The sequence below is a fragment of the Malus sylvestris genome, chromosome 11 (genome assembly GCF_916048215.2).
Source record: "Malus sylvestris chromosome 11, drMalSylv7.2, whole genome shotgun sequence".
NCBI classification, from domain to species: domain Eukaryota; kingdom Viridiplantae; phylum Streptophyta; class Magnoliopsida; order Rosales; family Rosaceae; genus Malus; species Malus sylvestris.
The window spans coordinates 33,525,842-33,537,269 of record NC_062270.1 but is presented as its reverse complement, the minus strand read 5'-3'; the positions used below and the strand labels follow the sequence as shown (position 1 = coordinate 33,537,269).

The window sequence follows — 11,428 nt, the reverse complement described above, 5'->3', positions numbered from 1 at the left end:
CCAATTTTACATGGTACTCACCAACACCGGGGGCTGGCTAGCCCATCGTTTTATTTCTATTAGATAAAGTTATCTTCTATAATTGAATAATGCTTTTTGCTTGGTAAGTGGGTTGAATCATGAGAGTGGGCCTTTGTTACAATCATGCTGTCGAAGATTGCAATTTCGAATCGAAAACTTGATGAAATATATTAATATTTACAAATAAACAGTTCTATTGTTAAGAATTTTATGATAAAAGTTAATGTTTATTGAATTATGCAGTTGTTCAAGTTAAAATAATATTGATGTAATTAACAATAAACCACAGACTCTAACTTTTAAATCTTGACACTGCAGCATCTGCTCCTTGTAGTGAAGTGTATACCATTATTGTAACCGCATACTATATATATATATATATGAAAATTACTTGTACTTTTTTATTTGTTAATGATAGAGTGTGTGTTGCTTACATGTTAATGCAGGTGGGGTAGCTGACTCTTATCCCTGTCACTCTTACCTGCTTTGGATAAGTCTAAAACACCCCATCACCATCAAACTATATCTCTATTTTTATTATTATGTTTTTTTTTTTATCAAAACACCACAGTCTCAAACTGACACTTTAGGGTATTTTTTTAAAAAAGGAAAAAAAAAAGAAAAAAAAAGCTGACATATGAGCATCAAAAAAGGAATGGCAGCAGCTAATTGCTCTAAATTGTTTCCTTCTAAACTAGTTTAAGCACCTTATTGTGTAATCTAACTATGTTAATCTTAAATATAATTAAGGAAAGTATATAAGTGTAATGTAGCTGAAGAACTCCAGCTATAAAATTGTGGGAGTTGATGGAACACAGATATTTCTGACGATTACCAAGCTCTCACGCAACTCAATTCCTTATGAACGACAAAAGAAAAATGTGAAGATAATATCTCAAAACTTATTAAATTCCAAGGATAGTCCAAAATATCTTCGTTTCTGCAATAAGTCAAGTTAGGCAGCTACTGCTCCCATGGTATTCCAATTTACAGGATCAAAACAGCTTTATACATGGAAATTCTGTGTTATTTTTGTAAAATAAAATAATTATTTAGTGCGTTATGAAATTACTTATTATTCCATATATGAATTATAAAAAATATATATAGATAGGGTGTAAGTCTACAATTAATGGTACATAATAATTTTAGGACTCGTTTGATATTTAAGATTAGCACGACTTAGACAGCCCTAGATTTAAGGAATATTTGACAGAAATATGAATGTTAACTTGCATATTTTTCTAGCAAAGATAGAACATGAAGAAAGTTGTGCAGAAAAATTGTTCTTCTTAATCCTACTACTTTGTGGTAATTAACAGGAATAAATTTTCTTCGCTCAAATCTTCTACCATCACTTACAAAAAATATTCAAACTGACATTCATGTTTTCATTTAACACAATAATATTGTCATTATTGTAACAGAGTTGATGCGTTGTAAACGGTAGACATGACATTCATGTCGTATTTTATGTGTTCGTGACATACCTGATATCTTAACGGACCATGTCGTATAACACCTGTTAAAGTAAACGGGTAATATAACCCAACCCAAAAATTGACCCGTTAATATTATCAGGTAATATGATCCGACCCACTAAACCGTTGAGAAAATATACTTTATATTAATAAATAATGAAAACAAAAGACATAATTTGACCCAAAAAAAAAATGAAAAACATAATATTGAATTAGTATAAGCATTGTGACATCCACTTCGCTCAGGGGAGTGGATCATGTAAGCCTTATATGTATATTCTCATCTCTACCTAGCACGAGACCTTTTGGGAGCTCATTGGCTTCGGGTTCCATAGGAACTTCGAAGTTAAATAAGTTCGTGCGAGAGCAATCCTATGATGAGTGACCCACTGTGAAGTTCTTGTGTGAATTCCCAGAAACAAAACCGTGAGGGCGTGGTCGGGGCCCAAAGCGGACAATAACGTGCTACGGTGGAGTCGAGCTCAGGATGTGGTGGGGGCCTGGGCCGGGATGTGACAATTTGGTATCAGAGTCAATCCTTGGCCGGAAGTGTGTCGACAAAGACGTCGGGCCCCTAAGGGGGGTGGATTGTGACATCCCACATCGTCCATGGGAGTGGATCCTGTAAGCCTTATATGTATATTCTCATCTCTACCTAGCACAAGGCCTTTTAAGAGTTCACTGGCTTCGGGTTCCATCTTAACTCCAAAGTTAAGCAAGTTCGCGCGAGAGCAATCCCATGATGGGTGACCGACTGGGAAGTTCTCGTGTGAGCTCCCAGAAACAAAACCGTGAGGACATTGTTGGGGACCAAAGCGAACAATATCGTGCTACAGCAGAGTCGAGCTCGGGATGTGGTGAGGGCTTGGGCCAGGATGTGACAATACCACATTATCAAATAAATATTACTTCAAAAAATATATATATGTATATAAATAAAAAATAAAATATAAACTATTCATGAGGGTTTGTATGGTTTTAAAAATTCAAACGACGGTGTACCCATCCTCATAACGTAAAGGATGCGATTACGAGCGTTTTTATATATATATATATATATATATATTTCACATTTGTAAATTAATTATATACATATATAAGTTTTTTTAGTAGTTTAAAAATTTAATAACATCAAAATAATTTTTTTAACGTGTCGAAATGGATTATCCACATATCACCCTCATGTAAACTTGTTAGGGATTCGTTGTTAACGGATTTTTATTGTGTGACCCAATAACAACCGAATTAGTTATCGTGTTAATCTAAAACCCGTTATTTTCATCTCATTTACGTATTTTGTTAGCAGATCGTATAAAAAATTGTCATTTCTAGTAAAATGTCTTATTATGCTTGTCAATATAAAGTTCTATGTGTAATAAGATCGCAAAATCATCATTTTTAAACAAATTATATAAGAAAGTTGTTGAGATGTCACAAAGTACAGAAAAGGTATTGGAATCCCATTATCCTACATCGCCTAGATGGAAAAGAGAACATCAATTTAAATAGAATTACCCCACTCTAACTAACATTGAGATCTTGTGATAAAATCTCACACTTGACGAATTGGGCAGGTGGTAAAGTGAGGACAATATCAGTATTATTGGAGTGGGCCCTCGGCCCGTCGACCTGAAAAATTCAACATGATATCAGAGCCAGGGACTGTGACAATATTTGTGTTATTGGAGTGGGCCCTCAGCCCGTCGACCTGAAAAATTCAACATGATATCAGAGCCAGGTAACTGCCACGTGATTGGGTGGGTCCCCTTTGGCCCCGCGCGATGGGTGAGTCCCGACACGGTTCCATGTAGCCTAAAGTTGCCACATGATTGGGTGGGTCCCCGTTTGGCCCCGCATGTTGGGTGAGCCCCGACTTGGCTCCACGTAGTTGTCGTGTGTGGATCTCAATGTGTGACCCACAAAATGGGGTCTCACGTGCAGGGATGTGTTGGAATCCCATTATCTAGACCTGGCATTCGTGTCGTGTTTTCCATTTTCGTGTCGTTTTCATGTCATACCCGATATCTTAACAGGTCATGTCGTGTAACACCCGTTAAAATAAACGGGTAAAATGACCCGACCCAAAATCGACCCGATAATATTAACAGGTAATATGACCCGACCCGTTACCAGTTAAGGAAAATATATTTCAAACCAATAAATAATCAAATGAAAAATATAATACTAAATAAGTATATACATACCATATTGTCATATCCAAAACATAAAAACACATTTTTTTTAAGTATATTTTCACTTACCTAAAGTCTTTAATAGTTTTTTAATTAATGTAGAAGTGTAAAAAAATATAGAAAAAAATATATAAACGCTTGTAATGACAAGCTTTACAACTTTCATGAAGAGCTTAACTTCGAAATTCGCCACTATAATCATATAAATCATAGATCAAAATTTAACTATTGATTGTTGTTTACATTTACGCTTCATTGTTCTCATCAAATTTTGTTTTTTCCGATTTTCTTTTTTGAAAAGTTGATCTATTAGAGGATGATTTTCTTTTTTGAAAACTTGATCTATTAGAGGATGCAAAAAGATGAACGGTTTGGATCGTTGATATTATATTCAGAGTTTTACGATTAGTGAAAATATTGCTTAATGTTTACAAAGTTCTACAAACTATATGACATCGACTCATATTTCAGTTAACCGTAAATCTCGAAACGTGATATCAAAGATCTGAACCGTTCATATTCTTACATCCGCCAGATGATCAAGTTTTCAAAAAAGAAAATTTTAAAAATAAATTTCAGTAAGAAAAATAAAGCGTAAATGGCAATCAACGATTAAATATAAATTTAAAGTTTATGAATTATAGTGTTGGATTTAGAAGCTGATCCCTTCATGAAAGTTGTAAATTTTGTCACTATGAGTGATTGTATATATTTTTTTTACATTTTTTACTCTTCTACAATAATTATTATTAATTTTACCCTCAAATAAAAAACATTATTCATGAAGATTTGGAGGATTTTAAAAATCTAAACGATAATGTAAGTGTAACCATTATTTACTCGTAGAGGAATAATGATGAATCACGAGTGTTTATATATTCTTTCACATTTTTTATACTTGTATGTATGTCTTCTTAGTTTTTGCCTATACAAATACTATATTAGTTTATTTTAATTTTGGACAGCAACATGTTAAGTAAAATTTATTCTAGTAATGTTAATAAGGAACTCTCATAATAAAAATAAATAATGACTAAAAACCTTTTTTAAACTTATATAAAATAATAATACAAACTATATATTTAATATAGAATATATTGTATATATTCATATGGCTATTGTATTTTATAATAAATCTTTTAGTAACTAAACTTAAAAATTATCAAAATAAACTTTTTCTTAACGGGTTGAAACGCGTTACCCGCGTATATACATGTTCTTAACGGGTCACCCGATAATGACCCGATAAGTTATTGTGTTGACCCGAAATCCGTAATTTTCGTGTCGTTTTAGTATCGTGTCACCGTGTCGTGTCAGAAACTGCCGGGTCATTATCCCACATCGGCCAGAGGGAAAAGAGAGCAACAATTTAAATAGAATTACACCACTCTAACTAACACTAAAGTATTTTGTGATAAAATCCTACACTTAATGAATTAAGCAAGTGATAAAGTAAGGACGGTATCAATATTATTGGAATGTACCATCAACCCGTCGAGCTAAAAAATCCAACAAAGGGATAAGAACACCTTGAATTACGAGAATCTTATCCATGACACACAAGATACACGCCCCCGTAACAACTATATAATACCGCCACCAGCCCCAGCGACAAATATACAAAATATTAAGCTCAGAAACTATCTATGAGCATATAGTTTTGATCGGAAATAATGTTGGCCATTTTTCACAAGGCTTTTGCTCATCCGCCGGATGAGCTGAACAGTCCGGCGTCTTACAACGGAAGCAAGAAGCCTAAGCACCCAGAAGAGACTCTCAGAGACTTCCTCTCCCACCATCCTCACAACTCCCTCTCCATGGGATTTGGCGATGCTGCTGTCCTTGCTTACGTCAAGCCAGATCAAGGCTCCTACTCCAAACACCAGAGGTAAACCCTACTAACCCAATCGGAGCTGTTATTGTCACTCCAAAACCGTCATACTGCAGTACTTCTCACAGTTGTCAAGCACAGGATGACGGTTTTGAAGTGGTAACAAATATTCCCATCAAATTTTTTTTTTTTTTTTTTTTTAATTTCAAAGAAATTAACATGTTTTAGGGTTTGGTGAAATATCAGGTTGTTCTGTGGGTTTGATGACATATACTGCTTGTTTTTGGGGAGCTTGAACAATCTGTGTTTACTGAATAAGCAGTATGGTCTAACAAAATGCTCCAATGAGGCCATGTTTGTGATTGAAGCTTATAGAACCCTTCGAGATCGTGGTCCGTACCCAGCTGATCAGGTTGTGAAAGATCTTGAAGGAAGCTTTGCTTTTGTTGTCTATGACAGCAAGGGTGGCAATGTCTTTGCTGCACTGGTATGTAGTCGTACACTCATCTTGTTTAGGGAAATAAATTACATAAAGGTTATTGAAAAAAATAAGATCAAGGGCGAGCAGAATAAGAAAAACGCGTGACAATTATTTTCCTGTGTTTAGGTTACCTTAATTTTTATTTGCGAGAAATTGCATAATTTTAAATTGGAACTAAAATTAAATAGATCATCATTCTGCTAAGGATCTTGTGAGCTTCAGAATTTTTGATGTTGTGATTTTAGGGTTCTGATGGTGGAGAACAACTGTATTGGGGCATTGCAGCCGATGGATCTGTGGTTATTTCTGATGAATTGGAGGTCATAAAAGAGGGTTGTGCTAAATCATTTGCCCCTTTCCCAAAAGGTACCTTATGTTATAAGCTTTTGCTTTTATTTACTATGTTCACGTCTACAAGGGTTTGTAACAAATTGTTTATACAGTTTTTATTCTCCCCTTGAGGTCCTGAGTTTAATAGTCTGTCTTGCTTATTGACAAGAAAAAAAAAATTAACGTAATTCATCCAATATAGTTAACTACCAATTAAAAAACATTCATTTGATATGTCGAAATTCAGGTCACTTAGAGAAAGATCCTAGAAATTGGAGTAATCAAATCAATTGTTGTAACTTGTAATTAATTCATCTTCGGATTCTTTTGGTGAGGATCAATTGTGTTTAATTTTAAAAAAAATATTTAAAATAATTTCTAATTATACGATGTACGATAAACAGATAAACAGATACGATTAATAAATTTCTAAGATCCACACAAAAAGGATCCGCTGAGGATCCGGATTGGTAATTAACTTGTAGTTAATGATAAATTGTTGTGCAGGATGCATGTTTCATAGTGAGGGAGGATTGATGAGCTTTGAGCATCCAATGAACAAGATGAAGGCAATGCCAAGGGTAGATAGTGAGGGGGCAATGTGTGGGGCCAACTTCAAAGTCGATAAATACACAAGGGTCAACAGCATTCCACGTGTCGGAAGTGAGGCTGATTGGACTGAGTGGGCCTCCCATTAGTCATTACTGCTTTTTGCTTTGTCACTCGCTCTTACTGTGCCTCAAATAATAACTTTGATCTTAGTTTGTCCATCGTCTCTTTCTAATTTTTTACCATTTCAGCTTCGTCTAGTTTTTACCTCCGAACAAAGATGTAAATAACTTGGGTAGTTTTCACTTGGCCTATGTAAGTATTTTTTTTCAGGTGAAGAAGCACCTAAAAGTGCTTTTAATAAAAAATTCATTGACGGTCAGTTTGAAAATGCTTTTTAAAAAAATTCTTGGTGGAAAGGATCCTTTCTGGATCTTTTTCTAGAGATCTTAGGAATCTCGTGATTTCATTTGTTCATCATATATTGTACGGTTAGAAATCATTTTAAAATTTAAAATTTAAAATTAAATATGAAGAGAGCCTTGAGGATTGAAAAATCCATTCTTTCACTCTAGTCTTAAGCTGAATTGCACAAATATTGGTTAGATAGAAAAAAGAAAAAATCCAAATTCCACAAATTGCAACCACCAAAGCCAACTTACATATATAAGCTAGTGCAGTTTTAGAGAGAACCAATATTTGAAAAAGAATGGGCAGTTCTAAGCAAAATCTGCCTTTTCGATTAAACGATACAACGTATGACATAAATTTATAATTGTGATTTCTCAGAGGAGGATGAAAGTTTTCATTCCTTCCACATCTCAGAAAACTCATCAGCCTCCAGTGGATTTTCAAGCTCATGCATTTTTCTCCTCGTCTTTGCTTTGACTTTCTTGACAAAGGTCCCAGCCTTCTTCTTTTTCTCCAATGTTCGAATCTGAAAGCATTTGAAAAATTATTCCATTACAAACAGGAAACGACGTAACGTGCACATGGCGAGATTTTCCAACAACCTCAATACGAAAGTTTCAAAAGTACAATTTCATGCAAGTAAAACATAATGCCGTTTTTATTGGCTTGATTTCATCCTTTCATAAAACGGATTAATAAATTTAATAGGACAGAATCATAAACTTGCAAGTAAAATCCTACGTCGATAACAGACTTTCTCATATTAACTGTTAAGCATTAGGATCAATATTCATTCATGAACAAAATCAAGATATCTAACCTGATTGGGTGATATGTAAAACGGATTCTCATATAATGTTGGACCTCCAAAGCTGCCACCAAATATCTTGATCGGATTCAAACAAAATCGTGGTCCAACCTATATACAACCAGTTCTCTGAGTTAAAACGTCATCAAAGATACTGTAATATATAGAGCAGACAAAAGCATCACTACGAACCTCAACAAGGGTCATTTTATCTAAGCCTCCTCGAGCTATTTTATCTGATTCGTTATGAGGAACAGATATCTGCAATTTAAGAAGCAAAAAAGGTCAAGACAAAAAGCCGCGACATCTAAAGCAACAAATTGTCATTTTTATAAAGAATTATAAAACAAATAGACGTTTGAGTAGAAACAAACATAATATGGTATTAGGAAAATCATATATGTATGATATTAAGCCAATCTTAACTCAGAAGTTATTTGACAATACTACCACACTGTTTCTAGAGCACAAATGGTTTGATACGTGTTCTTTTATAAGCCTTTTTCTATTGCAGAAGTGCACTACCTATTTTGATATGCATTATGCCTCCTCCCAAAAACAAGGGTGGTCATTTAAAATATTCATGTGGCATTATTATATATACTTTAGCTGAGCTTATAATTAGTTAAAACCATTAGCACAAAAAGCATCATCAGTGTTTACATGAAACTTAGGTTGGAACTATTGTCAGCACTCATCATGCACTTCCCAACCACGTTTTAGTAAAACTAACTACCAACTATATACTCTCAGAAAATAAAATCTTATGAGTGCCAAAAGATAAATGGAAGCCGTGCCTTCAGCAAGGAAGGGCTGGTGCAAGGAAGGGATCAGGCAACCCCTCTACCTTGAGTTCATAACTTGCATAATGAATATTTGACCTCCAGCTCCAAGGGTTCCCAAGTAAGGCATGTGACAGGCCGCGAAAGAAAATTGCAGTAGTACTCAACCCATGGAGTAATCAATGGAGACTAAACTAAAATGATTAGGATAGGATTTAGGAGTATTATGGGAATGAGGGGGGATTGGCCGAATAATGTGGCAATTGGTCGAATAATGTGGCAATTGGTGGGAGGTGGGGGTGTAGATTACAATTGGGGATGCTAATGGTACGACTTTAAATACGTAGTGCTTTTATAAAATACTTGGTGCTTTTATAAAAAAATACATCCGCCACTACTCAATGAGACTAATGACATATATTCTGTAAGGATTAAAGTAAACCAATTTTATTGGTGATGTCTTAAGAAATTAATACCTGATAGTTTCGGAACCAAATGTGGTCATCAACGATAGAGAATACAAAGACGTGATCATGATAGGGTTTAGATTTTCTGTGCTCCTTGGGAATGCCAAATATCTGAGAAGAAAGTTCAATAAGAAAGAGAATAAGATATGCTGTAAGCAGGGCATGATCAAAATCAACAACGCAAACTGATCACAAGCAACTAAGCAGGGCATGATCAGGAGAATGTTTATAACTACACAAGGAGGAAACAAATTCAACATGCCTGAGTGATCATCTCCTTCAGAAGCTTCCAGTGGGCATCTTTATCAAAGTTGGATGAAAAAGTCAAAATAGGCCGTGACCCTTTTAGATGATTTCCTGTAAGCTTCAATTCCTCCATTGTGTGCACTGTAAATCACAAAGCAACTTTCTTTGATCAGAATTTTTCCAAAAACCTTTAACCCCAAATGAGATAAGCAAATCTTTCATGATAAGCAACTAAATAAAACAGAAACATTACCAGCATTGACTAAGAATTTCACAGATGGCCCATTGGGGCACTTTGACATCCACAGATACAGATCTTTCCCCTTCCTGCACTGTAATTTAGAGACCCCCAAATAAGTACAAGTCAGCACATAGAAAAAACCAGTGACCTCAATTTGCTATTTGTATCCCTATCTCAAACACCCAAAATGTCATAAAAATCCCACTCAATTAAAACATCACGCAATTAACTTTTAACACTAACAGACTTAACCACTGGTAGCAAATATCCACAGATATATAAACGTGTCAGTTAAACTCAAATATCAATTCACCAATTAAAATGAAACGTAGTACAAAACTAATATCAAATAACAAATGCTAAACAAGGTCAGCAAGAAACAATGAGAAAACTAACCTCAAAAAACATACAGGAAGAACAATTCTTTAGCTCGACCAGCTCGTTAAGGGTTGCGCCGTTACTTGATTTAGAATCCACCTTATTGTCCTTCTTACAGTGAGGCATCAGGTCCACCACATTCAACATCAGGTGTCGGTACCTGCATATATAATATATACAATCATATACAAACTTATACAAACACACACACACCCAAGTATATATACTCAAACAAATTATAAAGACCAATATATCATATAAACAAAACTTATTATCATATTAATTCATCTAAGGGTCACATATTTACAACTATTACAGAAACCCTCTGTTGGTTCCGAACGCACATGAACTGTTAAATATCCCCCAACAATTTCAAAATTTGATAACAGATAGAAACATAGTACACTCCTCATACACTACCCCACTACTTTTTCAATCAACTTCCAATCAGTTCACAATTAGTTTCAACAAATCCTTCGAGTTTCGAATAAGGCAACACCGAGCGAGCTCGTAGCAGAGAAAAAATTGCTGCTTGATTAATTTTACCTGTAACTAATGCGACGAGAGCAAGTAACCAAGACCTTCTCTTTGTTCCTAAACACTCCCGTCGATTCAATCGGTTTCACTTCATCATCGTCCTTCTTCTCCTTCCAACCCGAAAGCGTTCGCTTCGGCCTCTCCGGAGCAACCTCCTCCTCCTTCTTTTCTGGCACCGCGGCCTCGCTCTGCTTTCTCTTCTTCCCCATTATTTTCTGCTGAAAATTCCAATATTCAATGTAAAAATTATAGTTGATAGTAAATATAAGCAAGCATGTGTGGATGGAAACCCTAATTAGGGTTTTGGTTGGGCGATTTCTTACCAGAGAGATATTTGGGGGCTCTCGGGACGGGAGGCTTCTGCAAATGAGAGGGCTAGGGTTTTAGGGTTTTAGGGTTTACGACGATAGTGACGACCGAGTAGAGAGAAGCAACGGCGTGCGGGCGGGTAAGTAAAGTTTTGCGTTTTGGGCTTGGATTGTCTTTTCGGATCAACAAACTTCGGTTCATCCATACTTTGCGGCCTGGCCCAAGTTTGTTCTGCTCATTTTGTTTGGCATTGGCCCGAGCCTAGCTTCTTGCTTTGATATATGTTTTCCTCTACGGATCCTCTTTGTGAGGATTTTAGAGATCTTTAAATCATGTCCGTTTATCGTACATCGTGAAGGTCAGA

General features: G+C 35.4%; 2 protein-coding genes across 2 annotated transcripts; one reads left to right on the top strand and one right to left on the bottom strand.

The window, feature by feature from the left end:
• The first annotated feature begins 5,297 nt into the window (after window positions 1-5,297).
• Window positions 5,298-7,106, top strand: LOC126589678 (stem-specific protein TSJT1-like). Its single transcript, XM_050255047.1, has 4 exons — window positions 5,298-5,582; window positions 5,772-6,012; window positions 6,252-6,372; window positions 6,844-7,106. Exons 1-4 carry the CDS (start codon window positions 5,368-5,370, stop codon window positions 7,032-7,034), a joined length of 768 nt encoding a protein of 255 aa, XP_050111004.1. The 5' UTR covers window positions 5,298-5,367; the 3' UTR covers window positions 7,035-7,106.
• Window positions 7,107-7,514: 408 nt separating this feature from the next.
• LOC126589677 (ribosome biogenesis protein BRX1 homolog 2-like) lies at window positions 7,515-11,194 on the bottom strand. Its single transcript, XM_050255045.1, has 9 exons — window positions 11,079-11,194; window positions 10,765-10,973; window positions 10,237-10,378; window positions 9,853-9,931; window positions 9,616-9,740; window positions 9,363-9,464; window positions 8,297-8,365; window positions 8,117-8,215; window positions 7,515-7,822 (listed from the first exon to the last, which is right to left on the bottom strand). Exons 2-9 carry the CDS (start codon window positions 10,962-10,964, stop codon window positions 7,691-7,693), a joined length of 948 nt encoding a protein of 315 aa, XP_050111002.1. The 5' UTR covers window positions 10,965-10,973; window positions 11,079-11,194; the 3' UTR covers window positions 7,515-7,690.
• Window positions 11,195-11,428: the final 234 nt, after the last annotated feature.